This window comes from Oryza brachyantha, chromosome 7, assembly GCF_000231095.2.
Source record: "Oryza brachyantha chromosome 7, ObraRS2, whole genome shotgun sequence".
NCBI lineage: Eukaryota > Viridiplantae > Streptophyta > Magnoliopsida > Poales > Poaceae > Oryza > Oryza brachyantha.
In genome coordinates this window covers 9,765,381-9,791,655 of record NC_023169.2, presented here as the reverse complement: position 1 = coordinate 9,791,655, position 26,275 = coordinate 9,765,381, and the positions used below count along the sequence as shown (strand labels likewise).

General features: G+C 40.3%; 2 protein-coding genes, 1 long non-coding RNA gene and 1 pseudogene across 3 annotated transcripts; 2 read left to right on the top strand and 2 right to left on the bottom strand.

Annotated features, from left to right (window-relative positions):
• Positions 1–2,330: 2,330 nt before the first annotated feature.
• LOC102709013 (clathrin light chain 3) lies at positions 2,331–4,335 on the top strand. The gene is made up of 4 exons (XM_006658471.3): positions 2,331–2,878; positions 3,022–3,175; positions 3,290–3,994; positions 4,094–4,335. Exons 1-3 carry the CDS (start codon positions 2,436–2,438, stop codon positions 3,791–3,793), a joined length of 1,101 nt encoding a protein of 366 aa, XP_006658534.2. The 5' UTR covers positions 2,331–2,435; the 3' UTR covers positions 3,794–3,994; positions 4,094–4,335.
• Positions 4,336–4,599: 264 nt separating this feature from the next.
• On the bottom strand, positions 4,600–6,046 carry LOC107304546 (transcription factor WRKY19-like). The gene is made up of 3 exons (XM_015839135.2): positions 5,693–6,046; positions 5,450–5,560; positions 4,600–5,252 (listed from the first exon to the last, which is right to left on the bottom strand). Exons 1-3 carry the CDS (start codon positions 6,019–6,021, stop codon positions 4,760–4,762), a joined length of 933 nt encoding a protein of 310 aa, XP_015694621.2. The 5' UTR covers positions 6,022–6,046; the 3' UTR covers positions 4,600–4,759.
• Positions 6,047–8,901: 2,855 nt separating this feature from the next.
• LOC121054989 lies at positions 8,902–22,342 on the bottom strand (annotated as a pseudogene).
• A 908-nt stretch (positions 22,343–23,250) lies between these two features.
• LOC107304650 lies at positions 23,251–24,995 on the top strand. The gene is made up of 3 exons (XR_001550717.1): positions 23,251–23,560; positions 24,171–24,239; positions 24,710–24,995. It is a non-coding gene; the product is annotated as an uncharacterized LOC107304650 (long non-coding RNA).
• Positions 24,996–26,275: the final 1,280 nt, after the last annotated feature.

Here is a 26,275-nt window from a genome sequence, read left to right as displayed (position 1 = left end):
GCATTATTTACTTCCTGGTAAATAGATTTAGCTCACTCCACTATAAAAACTCACACGCGTACGAAAAACATTCTCCACACCTCAAAGAAATTAAAATCCAACAGCTAGCTGAGCTCCCGCTCGATCGATCGGTAGCAATGGCGCCCATTGTGCTGCAGATGGAAGTGAACTCCATGGGATGCGCGAACAAGATCGAGAAGGCCATCAAGAAAATGCCTGGTAAATCTCATGTCGATCTTTCCTAGCTAGCGTCTTCCATGGCGATCGAGCTCGAGGTGACGATCTCGATCTCTCCTGCGTGTCCGAACAATGGATGTATGCAGGGGTGACGGCGGTGAGGCCTCGCGTGGGGGAGGGGCGGGTGGTGGTGGAGGGCACCGCCGTCGACGCCGAGGCGCTCAGGGCGCGGCTCGAGAGCAAGCTGAAGAAGCCCGTCGTCGTCATCAGCACCGGCGTCGAGCCGCCGCCAATGCAGGCGCCGCGGCCGGTTCCGTCGCCGCATTACGGCGCGCCGCCGCCAATGCAAGCGCCGCAGCCGGTTTCACTGCCGCAGTACGGCGCGCCGCCGCCACCGGAGTACTACCAGTACCAGTACGAGCACAGCCCGTACATTTTAGTTTTATCTAAATCAATATATGTTAACAAATCCATATAATATATATATTAGGAAAATTAGATCCTACTACCAAGTACCCAAGTACAGCTACTGCACTTTTCTGTTGGAAGAGAAAAGAAATATGTATAGATGTGTTTCTGCACCTTAGATGTAAAGGGAATAGTCACACCTGATAGTAATATAGATGCTTCATATATATATATATATATGAATTTAGTCAAATTCAGAAAGTCTTATAATATAAATTATAATATAAAATGGAAGGAATAATTAGTTAGTCTTTTTTTTCAAATCAATAATCTTGAGCAAGTTAATTACTCGTCGGTGCCATTAGTTTAGCGTAATTGTTGAAATAATTAATGAAGCTGCTTCTACTGCTGATGTTGCCCAATAATCTGAATGGAATAGAAGCAATTCGATTTGCATAATGGAATCACTGTCTGACTTTCTTTTATTCGCTTCAGAATTTTGTGTGGTTCAAATACATCGTGTGCCTTAACGGACAAATGGTCTCGGAAAAGAGATAAATCAGGAGCGGCAAGCAAAATCCGGATGCCTTGATCTTATTGAAATACTCTCCATTTTTTTTGACGCCACCTATTCTTTTTAACTCATTTAACTTTTTAATCTATATTTAACCTATGTATTTTTCTATTTTTTCTGAAAATAGGGAAAACAATTAGATATTTATAGAATTCAAATTTGTATCAAACATGAACATTCATGCACTTATTTCTATTATTTCAATCATTAAATGATTAAAGAGTTAATTTAGTGCATGAAAAGTGAATGTAATTAATCCAAAATTTAGAGAAGTGGCTAGTGAAGTGATTTTAAAAAAAATCTTCTGATCTTATCGTAGTCTTTACTAAATAACATATAGAAACAATTATAGAATGAATGTATTTTTGGGATATTATTTTACGGAGCACCATATGCACATTCATCGGTAAAATCTACTCGTTCGAGTGGGCAAGAAGATTAGTAGTGAACTGTCGTCCATTGGAATCCGAAATCTTCAATAGACAAAATTTACCAGATTTAGAAAAAAAGGCAAATATATATAAATATAAAAATTGTAAGTTATACATAAAACATATTTAATAATTAATCAATTCAGAATAAAATACAAACAATTATGTAAGGTTTTTAAATAAAACGACAGTCAAATATGTACCTAAAAGTGAACGGGCCATCAGTTAAAAACTAGAGAGAATATACTTCTTCTATTTTTCTTATTCGACACCATTGACATTTGGAGGTAAGTTTGACCATTCATTTTATTAAAAAATATATAATTATAAATTATTTTATTATGCTTTTATTTATATATAAATACATTTTAATTATTAACTATAATATTACATATTTGCTTAATATTTTTTGAGTCTTACAAACTATCAAACCTTCCTCGTCGTAAAATCACAACATCAAATAAAAAAATGTAACATTTTTACTTGTAATGTTTGACCATTTGTGTTATTTAAAAAATTATGAAAATATTATTTATTTTGCTTATGACTTACTTTATTATCAAATAAATTTTAAGCACGACTTATTATTTTTTATATTTATACTAAATATTTAAATAAGACGAATGACCAAACGTTTCGGAAAAAATCAAATATATTAGCGCATAGCGGCATAGGGGCCTTTCAGCGTCCGGTTGTATCGGGAGCAACGTATAAATCGAGAAAAAAAACGGTGTTACCGGCCGAAAACCTCCCTCGTCCTCCTCTCCACTCTTGTCGGATCCAAAACCTCCCAACATCCGCTAAGCTGCCACTCGTCCCCACCGCGCGCGCGCCATCGCCAACCCATGTCCTCCTTCGACTCCGTCACCGCCGTCGCCGGCGACGACGACGACGTGCTCCCTCCCCATCCCTTCGACGTCGACGACGACCTCGGCGCCGCCCTCCGCCGCGGCCACCGCTTCGCCGCCTCCTACTCCTCCTTCGGCACCGCCGCCTCCGAGGACGACCTGGCCGTGGCCGGCGGCGCCGCCGCCCCCGGCGACGGCGTCTTCGTCGGCGGGTTCGGCATGCCGCTGGACTCGAGCGGCGCCCCCGCGTACGGCTACGGGGCGGAGGACTTGGTCAACGGCCACGTGGTGGGTCGCCACGGCGGCGGTGGCGTGATCGGCGGGGCCGGCGGCATCGACGATGACGGCCTCTTCGTCGGCGCGCCTGACGACGGGGGGCCCGTCCTGCCGCCGCCGGAGGACATGAAGGAGGAGGGCATCCTCCGCCGCGAGTGGCGCCGGTGGGTGCTCCTCTCCAAATCTCCGATTCTCTACAAGGAAAATCTCATGCATTAGCCATTGACGTCGTTGAGGAGGAGACCGCCATTTCCGTCGCGTTTCTTGATGCGATCTTACGAAATCGATGAGATCCATTCCGCTGCAGGCAAAACGCCCTGATGCTGGAGGAGAAGGAGCGCAAGGAGAGGGAGCGGCGCGCCGACATCATCGCGGAAGCCGAGGAGTTCAAGAAATCCTTCGCCGAGAAGCGCAAGCTGAACTGCGACGCCCACCGGACGCAGAACAGAGATCGGGAGAAGGTCTTCTTCTTCTTCTTCTCCTGCTCCGCCATTGACGAGCACATGAACTCACGAACTATTTGAACTGACCCGCCGCCATGGATGGTGGATGGCGGCGCCTGTCCATACGTGCAGCTGTTCCTGGCGAACCAGGAGAAGTTCCACAAGGAGGCGGACAAGCAGTACTGGAAGGCGATCGCAGAGATGGTGCCGCACGAGATCCCGGGGCTGGAGAAGAGGGGGAAGAGGAGGGAGCAGATGGAGGCGAAGCAGCCCGGCGTCGTGGTGGTGCAGGGCCCCAAGCCCGGCAAACCCGCCGACCTCTCCCGGATGCGCCAGGTCCTCATGAAGCTCAAGCAGACCCCGCCGCCGCACATGGCGCCCCCGCCGTCGCCACCGCAGCCGGCAGCACCGACGAAGGACGACGGCGGCGACAAGGGTGCCAAGAATGACGGCAAGGGTGAGGCAGCTGACCAGACAGCTGGACAGGCCGAGAAATCGACGGCGGCCGGCGGTGGCGAGAAGGACGCGCCCGTGGCAGCCGCGGCTGATCCACCGGTGCCGGCGGCGGCGGCGGCGGCGGAAGCAGTGCAGGACAACAAGGCGGCAACCGAGCAGGAGCAGCCGGCCAAGAAGTGATCGACCGCCATGGTTGCTTGACGCTGATCGCTCCACCATCTTCTTTGCTTCCTTTGAACAATAACACAAACTTTTTGCAAACTCTTCTGAACTCTCTCGGAAAGTCTGAAACAAATTAAGCTGCACCGATCCACAGTTGGGCACAAGAGATTCGTGGAAGCAGCTAACACGCATGTTTCTGTTCTACCGTCGCATATTCAGGTTAGAATCAGAGAGAGATTTTGTTGTTATAGCTAGGTAGCTTCTGCCTGTTGCTTTTCCTGTAAATCACACTGACAATCTTTTTTTTTATGCTCTCAGGATTGATTTTGTGATATCATTTTCTTCCCTAGAAGAAAAAAATAAGGTGGCCCCTAATTATTCGGACCCAGCAGAAGTTTTTGACTTTGCATTTCGCAGACAACTTTTATTAGGATTTTCAAATTTGCAACTCAATTAATTGACGACATCTCGGTCCCTGTGCTACTAGTGCCTGACTATCAACGATATATATTCAGGCTAATCTGAGGCAGTTTTCTTGGCACCTCAATAGATTTCAGCAAGAATTTTTGATGCAATTGATTTCTTGACGCAAATTTATAGCAAGATCACTGCCGTAGACAGTTTGTTCTGTGATTGGGATCGAAAGGTTCGAAATTCCTCTATTTCAGTGAGGCCTAAGACAGAAATTTCGTCTAAGCATGGTTAAAATTTGATGAAATTTTGTCAGAAATTCCTGAGATTCGGTGAAGCTCGATTTTTATTTTTTGCAATCGAGTACCAAACCCCGAAGAAAGTTGGCCAAAAAATATAAAAAAAGGGCATATTTTTACTTCAACTATCGTCATGAACCGATGATATCATTGTCAACCTTCTCATATCATTATCTCTGTATAAACAAAGACGCTCCTAGGCTCCTAGCACTTAACCTGATTTTGGCCACCGTGGACACGTGACTCAGCGCTGACTATGCTAAACACGCGCTGACTAGGCGCTGGGACGCCACACTAAATCTGGCACGACGGAGTCGTAGAGCGCGAGGAGCTCGCCGTCCCACGCCTTCCCGCGTTCCGCCGGAGCCGGCGGCGAAGCACCGGGCCGCAGCTCGGGAACCTCCACCGCCTCGGACAGCAGCTCCGACTGCGAGCACGCCGGCGACGGTATGAGCAGCCACGAGGCCTCCATCTCCATCGACGGCGTGCAGGCCTCCATCATGTCCGATGCCGGGACATGTCGTTCCACCAGCTTTCGCACAGTGGACGGCGCGGCGGCGGCGACGGCCACCGCCGGCAGGTGGCTGACGACGGTGGAGCGCTGCTCGTCGTCGACGGGGCTCGTCGCCGGCGACGACGGCCGATCGTCGCAGGTGTGGGCGCCGATGTAGGTGATCTCCAGCCGGGTGGGGTCGTCGTCGGATTGCTGCACGTGCTTCCTCGCCGAGCAGCCAGACCTCTGGGCGCACGCGCATCTGTAGTAGTTCCTGTAAAACGCCACACGGTTTCAGAATTTCAGCTAAAATTTGTTCTTTTGTTTCCAGTTCAACAAGAAACATATATATTTTCCCCCCAAACACTCTCCAGTCCCAGATACTACCTTTGAGCTGAATTTGTCAATCTGAAATTGTTCTCCCAAAGACTACCTTTACCTGAATTTCTCAATCTGAAATTGTTGGGTTACCTGGCAAATCTGGCGCCAAGAATGTCCTTCTGCCCATACTTTCTCCAGGTGTAGGAATCACCACGATCGCCAAACTGTAGCATAATTCTACGAGATGAACCGTCTGCCCTGCTGCTTTCAGAACAACAAAAAAAAATACTACAGTTACAATTAAGCTCAAGTCAAACTAACTGCGGTGAATTGCCAGTGTACCACACGATCAAACTAATCAAGACCACACCAAATGATGTTTTGCCTACATACCTTCTCCGCTGACGACCACTCCTTCTCGACACTGACCGGCCGCTGCTGCCGATCGCTGCAGCACTTCGTCCATGGACCAACAAGCTCGCCGCCGGCGGCGCCGGCAGCCGCCGATCGTCCGACCGGCCGGGAGCCTGCAGAGACGCGAGCGCTTCAGACAGCGCCTCCGACATGTCCGACAGGATCGCCTCCACGGCGGCGGCGCCCTGTGCCGCGCCCCCAGCTGGAAGCAGCTTCGCCAGCAGCGCCTTGAGCTGGTTGGTCGACTTCTGCGCCCTCACGATGAGCCACCCCGTCGTCGCCGCGCCGCCGCCGCCGCCGGCGGCCATCTCAAAACGAGAAATTTAGGTGTTCTCCAAGCTCTGTCACTAGTAGATCAATGGCAAGCTAGTGCGTGTGTGCTCCTAAATGGTAAGGACTAGGATTATTTAAGCATGCACTTTTTTTTAATTCCTTTTGCACTTTGCGACTAGCAAATACTAATACAAGTCAGTCAAGATGGTGACAGGCGAACAGTTAACAACTCCCTAATCGCAGTCGCAGCTATATACGTACAATGGCCAATCTTATACATTTGGAGAATCTGTTTTCAGCTACGTGGCAACTCTTTTACCAGTACTTGCGATGCGTACGTGTGTAATACTACCCGGTTTTATAATACAAAATGTTTGATTTTTTTAAGTTGTAATGTTTGATTATTCGTCTTATTCAAAAATTTAGTATAAATATAAAAAATAATAAGTCGTGCTTAAAGTTCTTTTGATAATAAAATAATCACAACCAAAATAAATAATATTTTTATAATTTTTTAAATAAGACAAATGGCTAAACATTACAACTAGAAAAGTTAAACATCTTACGTTATAAAACTGAGGGAGTAGCAAATTTCAGCTCCGTCGACGTGTTCACGGGTAAGCCAGACCATCAGACGTCAAAAATTCAAAAAGCGCAGGAGGTTCAACGTCTGAGTCTGATACTACAGTTTAGCTTTGTTTTTTTTTATTACCAATGTCGGATAGCTAGCAAGTCAAGTCTTCACTCTTGCGTGGTCGGTTTGGTTCTCAGATCAGAACATGCATTGTTGAGTTTAATACTTCCGCCGTATTTTTTATTGTCATTAACTTTTTAACATATTTTCGACTATTCATTTTATTTAAAAATTTTATGTAAATATATAAAAGTACAAGTTACAATTAAAATACATTTAATAATAAGTCTAATCAGAACAAAATAAAAGATAATTATGTAAGTTTTTTAATAATACAAATAATAAAAAATTTAACGGCGTTATTTATTACCGATAAAATATTTGTGTGTCTTCGGTCTATTTTAACCGTTATTTCACGACGAATTCATTCGGTCTTATTGCACCAACTCCTTTAATCGCAGTTGATTCTTCTTCTTGATTGTTCTTACGTGGCAAAAGGCTTCTAGCTTGTTATTAGTATATTAATGTCAATGGGCCTGGTTGTTTTGCTCGTGCTTATATAAGCCAAAATTTAAAATTTTAAACTTAAATTTAAAATTAATTTCATGGTTTTTTTATTATAGTTTATTTTTTAGCCTTTGCTCCAAACTTAGGGGGTGTTTGTTTCCCTCTAACTTTTTTTATCTCTCTCACATCGAATGTTTGAACACTGGTTAGAAGTATTAAATATAGACTATTAATAAAACTCACCCTAGCTATACTCTAGACTATTTCGCGAGACAAATCTATTGAGCCTAATTAGTTAATGATTAGCGAATGTGATGAACAGTAAACATTTACTAATTGTGGATTAATTAGGTTTAAAAAATTGTCTAATAAAATAACTATTATTTATGCAATTAGTTTTGTTATCAGTCTATATTTAATATTTCTAATCAACGTCCAAACATCTGATGTAACAAGGGACTATAGAAAAGTCTCGGGAGCTAAACAACCACTTAAAAAGCCAACCAATTGTCACGCTCCAAAGTTCCCTCCTCCTAACTTAATTCAATCAAAATAAACCACTAAAAGTAATTTGTTTAATTTAATATGGAGTTTACCCCAATTACAATTATGTAATTAAGCAAGAAGTGAGCTGTCGGGATTATTTTAAAATTTTTCGTGGCACAAATGCGTTAACAAGATTTAAAGTGAATTTACATTGCACCAGAAATAGTCGTAATAATTAAAAGCTGGATAGTGGAATTAAAGAATCTCATTCCCTTCTTTTCTCACTCTTTTTCCATGCCTCCTTAGAGCAAGCTCAGTAGTATAGCCAACTACTGGGTCCAATTTATCTATAGTCAATCTAATAGCCAACTCATACAATAGTTATCTATATAACATCAATATATGGTCTCACATGTCATACAAATATTTTGTCTTGGAGCCCATATACAGCTGGCTACAAATTAGTAGCCTACCTCTCTTCTCTCTCCTCTTTTATCTCTTTAAAATATGCTTATAGCTATCTTATAGCCTGCTATTGTACCTGCTCTTAGCCGTGGGTCGAAGCTGAGGCCCCCACTCGGGTCTGTTCCCCTCTCACCCCAAGGTCTGATTGACCCCACCTAGATCCGTTTCCCTTCTCACCCTGACTTCCCCTGACTCCGCCCGGGGTTGTTTCCCTGCACCTCTCACCCTGGGACCTCACCGACTCGCTTGGGTCCTTTTCTTCCCCTCTGTCTCTCCTCCCAGGACATCGACAGGTAGGCCCCACCTATCAAGACCATCCTCGACATCCCGCTGCTAAACATGGTCCTGGCAACCGCCGTCGTTCGCAGGTCATGCGCACACTCACCCCACTCCTTAGCAACTGCCGCCATGGTTGGGAATGGGATGGAGGACTTGGTTCTCCACTCCCCACAACACTGGCGCCAACCCCCACTCCTAGACGAGGCCAGTCGCCCGCACCCATAAAGAGGTTTTGCCGCCCCTCAATATGTTCATTCCCCTCGTTTTCCCTTACCAGTCTTGCGTCGCCCACTCCTATTTACGCCCGAGCCACTGCCGCTCTCCACCTCACCTTTGGCCATCTGTCACCGCCACACAAACCCGTGTTGCCCAGTGCCGACCCTACCATTAGGACCGCAACAACCGACCACATCTCGACCATCTGTTCCCATTGCTGGAGCGGCCGCTGCCCGCATTCGCTGTGTGGCGCCATGCCGGTGGGGCTCTACAACTATGCTCTTCGGTCCGGCGAGCTTCTGGTTCCATGATCATGTCGTCCTACATTTTATCCTAGAAACACGAAGTCATGAACAGCGAGGAAATCCTCCTCGGAGGTGTTCCTGTGGCACACCAGATCCGCCGCGGTATCCCGCTGCAGCTTGGGAACCACCGCCGCTGGCGACAGAAGCTCCGACTGCGAGCACGCTGGGGAGGGTATGAAGAGCCACTAGAGTGAACCGCGCCTTTGCGCTCCCTGCTAGTCTATCTGCAATTAAGACAACAAAACATTAATTTTTTAGTTGAGAAAACTTTATGTATTAATCAGCATTTATAAATATATTTAGTTTGCCAACAATATTTGTATATCAAAATATAATATTAATAGCAGTACAACATAGCTTTCATTTGAGTACATTTTGGATAAAAATGCATATTTTTTATCTGCTTGTATCAACTTCTCTTAGTTCAAAAGCTTACCACCTCTGTCCCAAAATAAACGAATTTTCGAGTTTTTGGATAGAATTATTGACTCTTCGTCTTATTTGAATTTTTTATAATTAATATTTTTATTGTTACTACATGATAAAATATAAATATTACTTTACGTGCGACTAATTTTTTTTAATTTTTTAATATTTTTTTTAAATAAGACGGATGGTTAAATGCTCGAACTATAAAACCCAGAAATCCTCTTTTTCTGGGACGGAGTAGTATTTGGGAAGTATAAATTAGGCTAATATTTATATAGTTCTATGGCAGGCACAAACAAAAACAGCAGCCCCATGACCACATGACAGTCAGGTAAGACCCATGGAGCAACACAGGCAACACAGAGGAAGAAAAGCAGAAGACTGTCAAACAGTACATCGCTGACAGCAGGCACACATCAAAACACAACACCAGAAAATAGAACAAACAACCCAGCACGAGGGGGCACAACAGACAACACCCATAGGGGAAGACGCACACGAGGAGCCATAGAAAGAACGAAGCAGACCCACCGTGCAGCGAAACGGCGCACCGTGCGCCTAGAGCACAAAAAGCCAAAAGCAGGCAGGCAACACGTGTCGGCACGCTACACACTCCACGCCAACCCAAAACTCCCTGGTGCGAGCATTCTCGGGCGGCTTTAAAGACTTTAGATTAGATGAGTCCACCATCTTCTCCATAGCCTCATCCATCACCGGCGCCATGTCGCCGAGGGAGTTGATCGCCGGAGTTGTGCGCGAAGGAGGTGGCCGGTCGCCACAGGAGCGGTCGCCGATGTAGGTGATCTCCTGCCCGGACAGGTCGCCGTCGGATGGCTATACCTGCTTCTTCGCTGAGCACCGCGCACACCTGGAGTAGCTCCTGCAAGAGGGGTACATAGTTTCAGACATGCAGACTTACCTTTCTTCAGAGAGCTTTTTTACTGTTCTTAAAAAATATTTCAAGGTATCATAATTTTTAGTATGAAAAGTATAGTAATTTGAGATACCAAAATTTATATTAAAATTCTTGGTATCTTGAGTTACTTTTTAAGGACAATAAAAAAACCCTCTTGAAAAGATATTCTTGATCTCTAGACATGATTTCATAGTTTAATGGAGCCGATTCCAGCTGACACGTTCTTGACTGGCTTCGACTATCAGGTCTGATAACCGTTAGAATGACATACTGTTCCTCTATTATTTTTCTAACACGATGTCTTCTTTATTTTGCTTATGTTTATAGGCAAAAATTTAGATTTTTAACCTTAAATTTGAAATTAATTTTGGGTTTTTTTATCGCAGTTTATTTTCAACCTTGACTTATTGTTAATAACATATATATATATATATATTTTATTTATAAATTATTGTTCTTTGACAACATCACTAAAATTCAAATATAATGACTCTAGGTACTTTCTCAAGCACGGTCAAATTTCCTATTAGTGAAACTACTTCAAATATGGATTGATCTACCTAATTACCTTGCAAATTTGGCACGAAGAATGTCCTTCTGCCCATACTTCCTCCAGGGGTAGGAATCACCATGATCTCCATGCTGTAGTGTTAATTCTACGAGATAAACCATCTGCCCTATTGTTTTCAAAATTAGAAAGCTCAAATCAGTTGATTGCACTGAACTGTACAAATGAGTATTAATGACTTGCCCAGCACTGTCAGAGGTGCTTAGAAGAGCATGGTGGTCATCTTTTGATTGTTGGGACTTGGGAGGAAAAATTGAAACGGTCTATTTATAAATAAAATTTTTATAAAGTATTCTGAGTGAGTAAAGGTTGAAAATTAAACTGCGATAAAAAGTCTTAAAATTAACTCTAAATTTTAGGGTAAAAATTTAATTTTTTGTTATTAAGCATAAACATAAGCGAACATATGTGGTTTGCATGACTAATTATTCGAGTTTTGTTGATCTCAAATTTTAGAGTCCTTAACTCCCCACCCGTCAAAAGAAGAAGAAAAAAAAAAATTCAAAAAGACCCTTGTACTGTGATTTCCAGAAGCACAGACTTTTGAAGAGGATGACTTGCCCAGCACTGTGAGGAATGTCCTGATATCAAACAAGTCAGTAGGACAGAAACTTTTTATAACACAGTCAACGTAACACCAAACCAAGAATCGTTTTATTTTCTATTCCAAAAAAAGCATGTTTGTACAGTTCATTTTTATTAAAAAAATATTGTTATGGAGATATTTATGGTGCCTACAGTTTTACCTCATGACATAAAACAAAATAGCTGAGCTGTTATACAGCTGCTTGAATACAATATAGATTAGTAGTAATCAAGGACATATTTTTATGAACTCGAGCTATATTAGATTAAGGCCCCATTCGGAACAGCCTGGTCGGATGAACTGATCCCTCGATTACCGTTAGCATGTTTCTCAGCAGGTTGATAAACGGTATATGTTTTTTAAATATTTTACTATATAAAAGTTTTGAAAAATCAAATAGATATATTTTAAGTTTACCGTTACCGGAAGAGTCTCGAGCGCTTGAGAAAGCAACGAGGGCCGCGTTCGGTTGAGATTGATAAAGTTAACTTATCTCTGTCACGGAAAATATAGTAATAAATTAGTATATCATTAATTAATTAATAATTAGTAAAAAACTATAAAATAGATTAATATAATTTTTTAAAATAACTTTGCTGTAGAAAATTTTTGTAAAAAATATACCGTTAGCAGTTCAGAAAGCGTGCGCGCGGAAAACGAGACATAAGTTACTTGGGTGGGCTAAACGATCGCGGTGATGTCCGAAAGGATCGCCTCCACGGCGCCGCCGGCGCCCTGTGCCGCGCCCCCAGCTGGAAGCAGCTTCGCCAGCAGCGCCTTGAGCTGGTTGGTCGACTCCTTCGCCCTCACGATGAGCTTCGCCGTCGCCGCCGTCGTCCATCTCCCATGATTTCTTCTGCGACTGAGATAGGATATGAGTATCAAAATTATCTGGCACTTTGTTACTTTTGTAAGACCGCCGATGCACTTTCTTCTACCAAATTTACTCTAAGTCAGCCAAGATGGAGACTAGCTGTTGGCGAAAAAAAAAAAAAGATGGAGACTAGCTATATTAGGCCGTATTTTTTTTTTCTGATTGTTTCTCGACTTTTACACGCATGTTTACTAAATTATTAAAAGATGTAGTTTTTACAAAAAGAAATTATATATAACTTGATCATCTTATATATTTTAAGTAAAATTTTAGCTTTGTACTAGTTAATTTATTATTTATATCATAAAATAGGTATGTAAAATTAAATATTTTCTATTTTTTATCTTCATGACTTCATCTGATGAAATAACGCAACCTTAATATATATTAATCACTGAACAATCAAGGTCGACTGAGGGCCCATGCGGGAGTGGCGACCTCCTAGGGCACAGTTGGAAGGGGTCCAACCAAATTTATACTTTTATGCTCATGTGGTTTAATTTTTTTCAGCTATTCTTTTTTAAAAATAGATGATTGATAACTATTTTGATGATTATCTATTGGTTGTTTTCTTTGCTATACCCAAAATTTAAATTTTGACACGATTTTAAGGTGTCCGTATTGCATTTTATTTTTCCCAACATTGTATTTTAAATAGCTAATAACACAAATAAAAAAGTTTTAATCATAATTCTTTTTGTTGATTCGCTTTATTTTTATCTATTTTATTTATTTTAATTTTTAATTCAGCGTCAATATTATTTATCAAAATTTAGAGCCGAGACTGTATTACAAGTAAACTCTTAAGAGTTAATATTTCATATTAATGATGTTTATTTGTATCACTTTAGATGATAGTTAATTAATTATATAACATTTATTACAAGTCCAAATGGTCTATAACACTAAATTCATTTAGGGCCTCAAAATTATAGAAACCGCCAGGCTGACAATCACATCATCCTGATCGATGCCTCAAGCTTATCTTGAGCATCTGCTCGCGTGGCATACATACTTTTCTGTACGTAGCAACGTTTGCATATGCACGTCAAAAGTTTCAACTGAGCCGACGTGTTCTGTGTCGCAACCAGATATTCGAATATGGATAGGATGTGATGGCAAGAAGCGCAGATGGATATGTCAGAAAAAGTGCAAGAGATTACGCGTCTGTTGAGTCTGACACGCACTCGGAATTTTTGCTTTGGTCGTTTTGTGTTTTTTTTTAAAAATATACCAGCTTAGGGGATGTTTAGATGGGGTTAAACTTTTTAGCTCCATGTCACATCGGATGTTTGAACACTAATTATTAAACATAAACTAATAAAACCACTAATTTCATAAATTAGCAGTAATTCACGAGATGAATTTTTTAAGCCTAATTAATCCATAATTAGAGCAGGTTTACTGTAGCATCATATAGGGTAATCATGGATTAATTAGGTTCAATAGATTCGTCTCGCGAATTAGTCCAAAATTATGGATGTGTTTTATTAATAGTCTACGTTTACTATTTATAATAAGCGTCCAAACATTTGATGGGACAAATGACTTATTGTCCCAAACATCACCTTAGTCATATCCTTTGGCTGACCGAGTTGAGTCTAGAAGAAAATGTTATTTGCTTCAATTGTTCTTCTGACGTCGATACTCTTTCAGCCAATTTCAGACATCCAATTTCCTTTCTGTTATTTTAGATTTGGTTCTATTTGTCCATTGTCATACAAGTAACAAGTTATTCGTATTTTCTTCCGACCAAACCTTCTATCTGCACGCGAACAAACATGCCTGTTGTGCTTCCTTCAGACATGCATATATGCTACTCTGAACTTATGATCCATCATCTATTCATAAAAGTATTTGTGTTTTGGGAGGGGGTAATTTACTGCACTGTACAGTTAGGACAACCGTTTCTACTAAAAATTACTCTATTAAGAATTTAAGATACATTTTTCATTACACAAAATTAATATCATTAGATCTGTATTCAAAGGTCTCATATATGATTATATTTTTCAATGACATAAGTAACATATTAATAGAGTAATATTTGATTAAACCCTTGTTCTAACAAAACAAAATATGTCATATATTTTAAGGAGAATAGCAAGTTTAAACTTTAAAGGACTCAACTGTTGCCAAATACATCCAGAAAAAAAGTACCCGTTCAACCACATAGACGATGGATGATATTACTGATGAAAAAGGATGGTTGTCAAATTCTTTTGTTAATAAATATAAGCATTGCTAAGTGCTCCAATGGAATAGTTTGGAGGAGTAAAGTGAACTCTTTTTTTTTTTCTATAATACTATTTTCATATGCAACCACATGTAACATATTGAAAAAAAATCCCAAATTTCCGAAGAAAATTTTTGGCGAAAAGTTTTATTCGTGAACTTATACGATTTTAGCAATTTATTTGATTCCATTGCAATTTTAATCTGAAGGAATTTCTCTGAAATTAATTTTCTAGAAATATTTAATTTTCAAATATATACTTTCATAAAGTTTATGCAAATTTTTAAATCTTTTAGAAGTCCACTAATAACTCGCTCATTCAAATTATTTTAAATATTTTCCATTTCAAGTTTTATTTTAAATTCTTTTACATTGAATCTTTACAGAATTTCAAAATTTGAAAGTTTATTTTAAATTTTTTTCCACACAATCCTTGCAAAATTCCCAAAACCTACCATTCATTTTGGGCCAAGAACTTGTTTTCTCCTTTCCTCCCAGCCCAGCCAGGCCTAGCCCACCGTCGGCCGGCTGCTTTCTCTGGAAGCCACCGCCGTTGCTCTCCTTCCTCCTGTACACCACTGCCTCTGCTCCTACTTCCCCCGCCGCCACTGCTCGAAACCCATCAATGTGTGCAGCTCCATCGATGAATGCATAGAACTTCTCACTGATAAGTGAACTTCATAGGCTATAGGGTCCACATGTCAGTTCATGGTATTGCAGGGACAGTTGTACAGAAAATCTTAATTCTCCGGATCGCTCTTCCTAATACATTGCGGCTTCCCACCTATGAACCCCACGAAGCGAACCGGAGATATGGATGGAGGCTGCAGCCGTTGTTGCATGTGTCCACTTCCAATGGCATTAATTGTCCTGCATATAAATTAGTCTTATCATAATCCATCAATTTCATGAATAATGACACGACTAAGGACACTCACAATGCATGGTTTCTATAGACAGTTTCTATGGGTATTAATAGTAAGATAGATACTAACCATTCCAATGCATGGTTTCTTATAGTAGTTTCTACATAGACTAAAATTTAATGAGCATGTGCATACATCACAAACAAAGAATGATCATGTGTGGCAAGGTAACGTGTGGCATAGTATGTATGTATTATAACTCATTGTAGATAAAAGGGATACGCCAGTGCATCCAAATATAGATTAAAGTCAACCATTACACTTAGAATGGAAATATAGATAGCAGTTGAGGAAAGGACGTCGATTTGGAGCAAGGGACTGAGATTAATCCATGTTTTGGATTGTTTCTAGGCGGCAGAAGGAAGGAGAGTGGAGAAATATTGGAAGGAGATCGATCTGTGGTGTCTCCTACCTTGATTTGGTCAGCTTCTAGCAGGAGAAGGAGAGAGACAAGAGCTCTGGGCGGGAGATTTGGCGTGCGAGACCTTGAGCGAGGCGCGGGAGACTGGAGCTTGTGAGAAAATTTGGTGAGCTCACGGTTGCGCGCGGGAGAAGGGCGCGCTCGTGGCAGCGAGCGGCGTGGGACGAGGATGCGTGCCATGGGAAGCGCGCGGGCCGCACTGGATCTGAGCGGAGGGCACGGAAACGATCTCCTTCCCCCCAGCGCCGCATCTGGATCGTTTCCAGTGCATCGACACGCGTGTAGACACGGGTTCTCAAGCAAGAAATGATATCTTCATTTTCCCCTCTCTTTGTTCAATAAATGATATGACACATCAGTAATTGGGATATACGGTTCGGTGGTATAGTTTTATATTGTAAATAAGCCTTCCTGCTTCTTCGCTTACATGGCAATGTAATAAATAGGGATAGAAACTACCCTTGGTTTAGTAACCTAAACTGACCATTGAGACCTTTGCCTAGCCTAGCCACACCTATCCAGGATATATACGAGCAGATCTAGGATACTGCCTCGAGCGCGAGCAAATAAGTACTACCTCTGTTCCAAAATAAGGTCATTTTACAGTTTTTACATATAACAACGTTTTGACTCTTTATCTTATTTGAAATTTTTTGTGATTAATATTTTATTGTTACTAAACAGTACTTTATGTGTGACTATTTTTTAAGTTATTGTACAAATTTTTTAAATAAGACGAATGGTCAAAGTATTGAGCACAAAAATTGAAAAATAACTTTATTATGAAACGGAGGTAGTATGCGATAATTAATATTTGCTGGCGATAGCTGATAATATATGAATACGTAAGATCGATCTCGATTTTTCCATTACAATTGTTTTGTGGACGATCGAGCTGGTTCTTCAATAGCTCGCTCACGTTTGGCTGCCGCCATTAACAGCAGCGTCCATTACAAGCCTAGACGCGGTATTCCCTGGAGCTTCCACGTGCACGTGTGGATGCTGAGGCAAATAGCGGTCGGCCATCCTATTTTTCAAAATCACCCCCCCCCCTCTTTACGAGTAGTTTATCTAATTATTCATGAACTAATGATCAGTTAGACCGATGTGGCGTATCACAACCACTGATTGATGATTTTTTTATTTTTTAAACCTTTCTAATAAATAATTTTATTACTAATCTGGGAGAGAAATATTTTTATCGTATAAACCTTTTGGCAACGCCAGTATTCGTGGCGTGACAAGATAATACTGCCACGCAACATGATGTTGCCACGCCACCGATAATAGTGTGGTAAGGTTGTCACGCCAAAAACTCTGCGTGGCAGCGTTGTTTTGCCACGCCAGTATTGGTGGCGTGGCTAAAAGGTTCGTACGGTGTAAATATTTTCTCCCAAGGTTTAGTAATAAAATTATTTATTAAAACGGTTTAAAAAATTAAAAAAAAATCATGATCGACCAGGTGCATGAATTCGTCCTATTGTGGTTTGCAATCAGAAATACGAATCTAATATAGCAGCCCCAAGTCAATATTAGATTGAATTGGACAACAAAGAGAAGCTATGCGGCCAAATTAGTGTATATTCGCAGGAAGTCTATAGGAACAGGACAAGAGGTTCATATTTATATGGAAAGTGAAGGCGAAAGGGAAGCGTAGATCCTTTAATTGACTTATAGCCCACAGCAAGATTTTAACTACAGGAAAACTTCAGCTTAGAGGCTAGCGTAAGCGTAAGTACGTAACAATGCCCATGTGTGTGGAGTAGAGAATGAAATAGCGACATACATCATATTGGACTGTGCCTATGCAAAACAGGGTTGGGCCATGTCGCTGGAAAAATCTAGGCCTTCACCCCACGAATTCCTTTTGATCACCAGGGCAACTACCAGCAGTGGTGGAAAGAACTTAGGGAACGGGTCCGCAAAGTCAGTCATAAGATTTTTGATGGCTTGGTTGTTTATACGACTTGGACGTATAATTCGGCTCCATCGAAATGAACGCATATTCAACAACATCTACATAACACTTCGGGAGAAGTGGCCAATAGGGTGCTATTGATAGAGACACAAAATTCAATGATGTCTGAGCAGTTCTCTTTTTTCTTCTTGTTGGGCGCCCTAGCACCTACTCCCCTTTTCTTAAAAAAAACTAATTTTTTTCCGTGCATCGCATTTGACCATCAGTTTTATTTAAATTTTTTTAAAAAAATTAGTCACGTATAAAGTACTATTTATGTTTTATTACCTAATAAAAATAAAAATACTAACATAAATTTTTTTCGAATAAGAGGAAGAGTCAAATGTAAAAACTAAAAAATTAATTTATTTTAGGATGGAATGAGTATGTAACATATATATTATCCACCTACCTTTTTAATGAAAAGGTAAAGCTCCTACCATTTGCCTGAAAAAAAAAAATTCTTGAACTATAGATTATCATAAATAAAAAATTCCGTTAAGCAGACAACATTGAAAGAAGGGATGGACCGCTGGAGGCCAGCATGGTAGAACAAACGACTATCTCCGCAAACTAGCAATTAAACACAGTTGAGGTCTTTTTATGCAGCGAGGAAGGATTGCCGAATTATGGACAAGCTAGTGAAGGTCCAGGAATTTTCCTGAGCCTTATCAAACTTAATGACGGCCTCAGGTTGTATACCCTAGGTAGCATCACTGTCGATTCACCCTGTGACAAGCTATGACCCTCGTCATATCTGCTCAACGGCGAGACCCTCAGGACCTATTCCATCCATCCAAAAATAATCAATTCTAAGGTTTTCGTGTCTAACGTTTGTCCATCCGTGTTATTTGAAAAAGTTTTAGAAAATTAGAAAAAAATTAGTCACACGTAAAGTACTATTCATGATTTATCATCTAATAAAAACAAAAATATCAATTGTAAAAAAAATTGAATAAGATGAAGAGTCAAAAATTGTAGATAAAAAATAAAAAATTGGTTTATTTTGGGACGGAGGGAGTAGGACATAGTAAGCCGTAAGCCAGTAACGCCGCAGCCTCTGAGCTTTCATGCATATACGTACAACCAATCAAGAATTTCGTCGCAATTAACTTTGTAGTATAGCCTTTCCTGGTTATATCTAGAACTACGAAATACTTTTATTCATATAAATTTGTCTTATTTAAAGTGTATTAATATGCCGTACTATGTGGGTGTCTATATTTTTAGTTTATTATCGTTATTAGTAGCGATTAGACGCCACCCCAGGATTTTAGGCCTCGTTTAGTTCCAAAAAGTTTCTCCAAAAACATCACATCGAATATTTGGACATCTAAATAAAACACTAAACATAGATGAACCAAAAAACTAATTACACAGTTATGTAAGAAATCGTGAGACGGATTTTTTAAGACTAATTAGTGCATGATTAGCCATAAGTGCTATCGTAACCAACATGTGCTAATGACGGATTAATTAGACTCAAAAGATTCGTTTCGCGGTTTCCAGGCGAAATCTAAAATTTGTTTTGTAATTAGACTACGTTTAATACTTTAAATGTGTGTTAAAAAACTTAATATGATGTTTTTAAAAAAAATTTTGTAAACTAAACAATCCCTTACTTCAAAATTTATCACCGAGTAGGATACCCTATATAATATACTATCACATTTATTACTTTCATTACTGAATGCCTAGCATAGACTGATAGGGCCTTCAATCTGCATGTGGGACAAGCCAGACAAGAAACGCCACGTTTCTGGGCTCTTCTAGCTATTCCAGCCTCTGCGTTTTCAGGTGGTGTTTGCATTGAGAAAATTTTTAGGAGAACTGTAACGTTAAATGTTTGACCGGATATTGAAAAGGGTTTTCAGACACGAATAAAAAAAACGAATTTTACGGCTAGCCTAGAAAGCACGAGACGAATCTTTTGAGCCTAATTAATCCATCATTAGCATATGTTGGTTACTGTAGCACTTATGGCTAATCATGGGCTAATTAGGCTCAAAAGATTCGTCTCAAGATTTCTTCCATAACCGTGTAATTAGTTTTTTGTTCATCTATGTTTAATGCTTTATTTAGGTGTCCAAAAATTCAATTTAATGTTTTTGAAAAAATTTTTTGGGAACTAAACAAGGCCTAAGTGTGCCATGACGCTAGCTCCGCTTGGTGCGCTAGCTCGTCGTAGCGAGAGGCGGCGTACCAATTTGATTCCCAATGCCTCCTAAACCTAAAATTTGAGAAATGACATATATATAGTGTTATAGTACTTCAGATTGAAGGGGCTATGAAGCTAGAAGAAACAAAGGTTTGTAGTTTTATACTGAGATGTGATAACTGGGTAAAGTTTTTTTTTCTTTTGTATGCGCCGTATAATAAACCCTTGACAGATATGATGTGAAATTAATTTATCAGCTCAAAGTGAATTATAGGGATGGGGATTTGGAAGATTTGAGAGAAAAGCGAAGCCTATTATATGCAGGCAGCAATAGTCAGGGCAATGAACAATAAAAAGTTAATTATTGGGGCCCTACCTATCAATAATGAATTTGAAAATAACTGATTTGAATGATCTAATTAAAAGAACTGTATTTTAAAATACCTGAGTACACTTGGCCTTGGCTGTATTTGAAGCATCTAATTGCTGTTATGTTAAGCAAAATTAAAAAAAAAATGAATAACTGATTTTTCAAAAAGATTCTGGTTCCTCTAGATTCATACTAAAATTATTTTATTTGCAGTTCTTATATTTACAATATTTAATTGCAAATTTGAAATTTTGCTATGTTAGATTTTTAATAATCTAAAACCACCGTATAAAATAAAAGACTGAAGCGATTACAATAGTTGATAGTAAAAGCCCTGAACCGCACATGAGGCACGGCTAATATGATTCCTCAACTCAATACATGATGGTAATATCCTATTCTATCATATTTTAGATTTTATAAGATATTGTGACTTTTGTCTAGGTCTAGCATTTCTAAGTTTACCAACTTTAAAGAAAAACAGTAACATTTTCAACACAAAGTAAATATACTATCAATATGTAATCAATGTTGAATTTAATAAAACTAATATGCTATATTTTTATATAAACTCAATCAATTTTAAAACAATTTTGATGCAGAAAAAAATGTACTGTGAAAAAATATGTACAATGTATGCTTGAGAATGCAAATAATAGACAACATCTAGCGAAAAAGTAATTTTACATCAGTAAAAAGTATCGAGGGGTATCACATTTTATAATATAAATTTTGGTATCTCTAGTTACTATATATCTCGAGATAAAAAATTATGAGTGTAAATTTTAATACCTAGAGGTACTTTATAAAGAGTGGTAAAATAGCCCCTAGGAAAATAATTAAGTACCCCTTCGTATTTTTATATAACACAGTTGACTTTTATTTTTACGTTTGATCATTCATCTTTACTAAAACAATTTATCGAAATATGCAAAATTATAAGTTATACTTAAAGTTTCATATAATAATAAATCAAATTTTTTCAATAAGACGGATAGTCAAATGCAAATATAAATATCAATGGCATCATATAAGAAACATGGAGGGAGTACACGTTTTGATCTATTTTGAGATCTTTATCTTCTGAAAAACTCTAACGTAGAAATATAACTCTATGCATTATATCAAGACAAAACATTACATACCAGTATGTAGCAAATTGCTGGCACCTTTGCTCTAGAGTGTAGACCTTGTCAGTTTGTTAGTAAAAACCCTGCTTATTAGATTTATGAAAGACTAGTAAATCGTCCGTGCTTTGCAATGAAATTTTATATTTTAAAAATATCATTAAGTGAGAGTAGTTGACACATGTATTCCTTGGTTATTTTTCTACTACTACAAAAAGAGAGTAGTGATGGTGGTGATGAATTTGCCACCTATCCCACCACCAACTCCCTCCTATTTTTTGAAAGAAAAAATAAATTGGACATATATATTAAACCACTTTATTAACTTTAATAAGATCTCGTTGCTACGCATAGGTAATATGGTAGTTAAATACAAATAAAAGAGAGGAGACATTATAAACTTTAAAAGGAGCCCAGTAAAAATAAAAGCCCACAAAGCCCATTGAAATACCCTAACCCTACTCTCACTCTCTCTCCCCTCACTCACTTCCTCCCCTCGCTCTCCTACGGTGATGGCAGCACGGTAGGCGCGCGCGCGGGGGCGTGCCGACGAGGAGGGTGGCCGGCGGCGGGGCGGAGTGGCGGCGACGGCCCTCCCCTCACTCACTTCCTCCCTCCCTCCCTCTCCTACAGCGGCAGTGGCGCGGGGGCGCATCGGCGAGGAGGGTGGCTGGTGGCGGCCTGGTGGCTGGCGGCGGGCCCGCAGCGGCAGGGCGGGGTGGCCTAAGTGGAGGCGGCGAGGTACACCGACGCCACCACGCGGGTGAAGAAGATGACGTTGATGGCGGCGGCGGTGCCGTTGCCAAGAACCTCTCCGCGCCGTTCGACTCTGGGCTATTGTCCGCCATCGTGTCCCGCCGGTTCTTCCTCTCCTCGCCCGGTAGGTCCAACTCCATCGTTGACTCATCGGCGCACGACGGCTCCAACGGTAGTCCTATTCCCACCTTGTTCGGGCCCACACGGGGCTCATAGGTCATCCACTCTGCCACCACCACTAGCTTCTTTTATATATGGTATAGATACGTGACATATATGTTAGTTATCCCGTTTGAATAAATTGATTAAAAATAATTTATTCTAAATAATTCCATTGACTCACTGTCAATGTTAGACTATAAGTGTTTTTCTGTTGATCAAGATAGAATGAATAGTAACACACACACTCATGACTGAGAACCAGAGGATAAGGTCCCAAGGCCCAACGCCCAGAGGCACAAGACCGGAGGCTACCCGTAGCCGAATGCCCAGACTGTCCTGGGGACTCGGGAGCTAGGCTAGGTCTTGGGGTCTCGGAGCCCCGAGGCCGAGGTCCAACAACTAGAGTCCCATGGCCAAGGCCCTGGGGTCTGAGGTCCCTAGGCCGGAGGTCTAACGAACGGAGTCCCGTGGCCTAGGTCCCGAGTTTCGAGGGCAGGACCTAAAGTCAGAGACCTGAAGCCTAACCCAGGCACTACACCACAACACCAAAATGGAGGCAGTTGTGTGTCGGTATATTTTTTTTGTGCTAGCTCTCAATCTGCCAGGAAATATCCTATCATATTGTCTATCGGTGAAAATTGCTTCTTTGACAAACTGTCTATCGACAAAAATCAATGGCAGACCGTCTGCCACCATTTTTTTTGACAGTGGCTATTTGTCTGTCGGCATATATAGATGTGTCCTACTAGCCAAAATTTTGGCGTGACCTAAATAGCAAGGCGGGATGAGAGGCACCGAGGGAGAAAAAGTGGCGGGGCTGTGAAATTTTTTGGTTCCAAGTATATAGCACTCCCATTCTATTTTCCACTCTCTCTCTCTCCTCCATTCCATTTCCACGATCTGAAATCAATCCCCACACAAAACCCTAGCTAAACCTAAACCAGACCAATCCTCACAGCAGCAGCTCTCTTCCCCCCATCCACAGCAGCCACAAAGCACCATCTCTGCCGCTACATCCCTCGTACGCCGCCTCCGACGACCCAAGAAAGCTCTAGATAGAGCTCCCAGTTGGCTGGATCCAAGCCCCTGAGGAAGCACAGGAAACATCATCTTGTGTTGAGTGCATTGTGGCCTCGATTGATTCGTCGTCATGAAGCTCGAGACGACGCTGTTGTGTCCTCTAGAGCAAGCTCAAGGTCATCTCATCTCCCTCCTGCCCCATTCCTCTCCCCTTCCTCTCACCTCCAGATGTTTTGTGTTCCTTGCATATCTTCAACTTTTACATGGGATTTTGCAGATGGAGCAGAGGATATGCTATACATCTCTGTTTGTTTGCATGCATGCATTCATACATGATAGATAGATCTTCAATTTTGGGAACATTTCGGAAGGGGTAAATGATTTTTTGAGAGATCTATCATCTCTGATATGTTCAGAAAACTGCAGATCCATCTTTGCAACTAAAGAAATAAATTGATCTGTCTTAAAAACTGGCTTAGTGACAACTTGCTGATATTGGATATTCTTTAAAATTTGTAACTGTTTTATTCAGTGAAACAATTTCATATTGCTATTAATGTAATTTAGTAATTGGCCTCCTGCATGTTACTGCTTATTATAGCACAAATACAACTAGCAAAAAAAGAATGATTTCCTTGGTGAAATCACCTATGTAAATGATATATTTTTCTAGTTTCTAGTTTGCCCCCTTCTTTAGAAATAGTACTCTTGTTTGTAGATGATTTTGGTACTTCTTTTATTGGTGTATGGCAACTGTTAGTCATTTTTCTGCTTTTGCCATTGCAGATCTGTCCTAAGCAATTAGGTTGGAGGTTGCTTGGTTCCTGTCTTTGACCTATGCTGACATATAGCTAGGTGTGCAACTCCCCTATTTATTAGTTTATGCTTAGGAGTTCCTTCAATTTTTGTATGTCAAGGTAGCATACATGTACTTCGGTAAGATGCACGTTCAAAATTCGTCATCTGTTGAGAGCTACACAAACATTTGTGGGGTTGATCCTTTTTACGGTCTATGTTAACAAGAAAGAATTGGTGCTTTTAAGCCTTTTTGTTTCTTTCTAGTACCAATTTAATAAAGATTAATTTGATTGATCTACATCTAGTTAGTCTATTACTCTGTGAATAAACAAGCTGACTATAGTTCCTGTTGTCATTGGTTGATGTAAATTTCCTTCATTCAAAAAATACAAATCTTTTTCTTGGACCAGAGGATTGTCATATAGTTACCCATCTTATGGCACTAATCACATTAGTATTTGATTTTTATTACAAAAGAATTAGATATTTTGCACGATTATATTTACTATTGTATATTTCTTATCCAGGAGGAATTATAATTGCTTTCTAAGTAATTGGAGCCCCAGCTACACACTTGAACAAGGTTAGAAGAAAATCAGACCGAACAACCAGCACAGAACTACAAAGTATACATGTGGTTCCCTTGTTCTCTAACTATTTCTCCCCTTGTTCATGATTCTGAATTTCTCACAGTATTTCAGTAATTGTATATGATACTCTGTTTTTTGAATGTGATTGGAATGCTTTTTGAGTAGTGAGACATGTGACATATATGTATATTTTTTACAGTACAATAACTAGCTAAGTACTGATTTGCATGGTATATCCAGATATTGCAAAATTTTGCATTTTCGCAATAAGAGACAAGCATGGATAAGGGATGGATGGACCTTCCAAGGTACATCACAATACTAGTATTGGATTGTTTAGCAACAATATACTTAGCCCCAACTCTAATAACACAGTATTTCAAGAACACATCTGGCTACTTACACGGGGTCAATAATTTCATAGAGTTTGCTTTTACAATTCAGCAAAGGGAAATAAAATTTTGTGCCCTTGCATGAAATGTGTTAATCGTTTGTGGCGGGAAACAAATACTCTAATTGAGCATTTGATATGTGAGGGATTTAAGACTGGGTACAACTTATGGATTTTTCATGGGGAAGCTCCACCCTCTTTTGCACGTCGTACTGCGCATGAACAAGTTCAAGTAGAAGAGAGAGCTGACAATCACGATGAAATTCCTGAAATGCTTAGAGACATGGCACATGGTATAGATCTGATTGGGGAGGGGGATGTTGCTGATGGTAGTTCAAGGGATGGAAATAATGGTGCAAATGATTTTTACAGATTAGTAGGTGATGCAAGTAAAGAGCTATACCTGGTTGCAAGACCTTCTCTAAATTAAGTTTCTTAGTTCGTTTGCTTCACATTAAATTTCTAGGAGGGTGGAGTGATAAAAGTTTTGACATGCTGCTAGACTTGCTTAGAGAGACATTTCCTGATGGTACAGCCCTACCCAGAAACTTTTATGAAGCAAAGAAAAATATTAAATCTCTAGGTCTTGGGTACATAAACATTCATGCTTGTGAGAATGATTGCATATTGTTTTGGAAACAATATGAAAATTATACCTGCTGCCCAAAATGTAATACTTCTCGATGGAAGATAGAGAGAAAGAGTCTTGATGGGAAACGGTTTCACAAAGTTCCTAGAAAGGTTCTTCGATATTTTCCTGTGAAAGAGAGACTTCAAAGGTTGTACCTAAATCCAGAGAAGGCCAAAAACATGAAGTGGCATGATGAGGGCCGTACAAAAGATGGATTGCTTAGACATCCAGCAGATACTCCCTATTGGAAACACTCGGACACACTCTATCCTAGTTTTGGCAATGAAACTCGTAATGTAAGATTAGCATTAGCTACCGATGGCTTTAATCCTTTCAGATCTTTGAATTCTACCCATAGTACTTGGCTAGTTCTTTTGATTCCATACAATCTTCCACCTTGGTTGTGTATGAAACAACCCAACTTCATCCTATCCTTGCTAATTCCTGGTCCAACTTCTCCTGGTAATGATATGGATGTTTA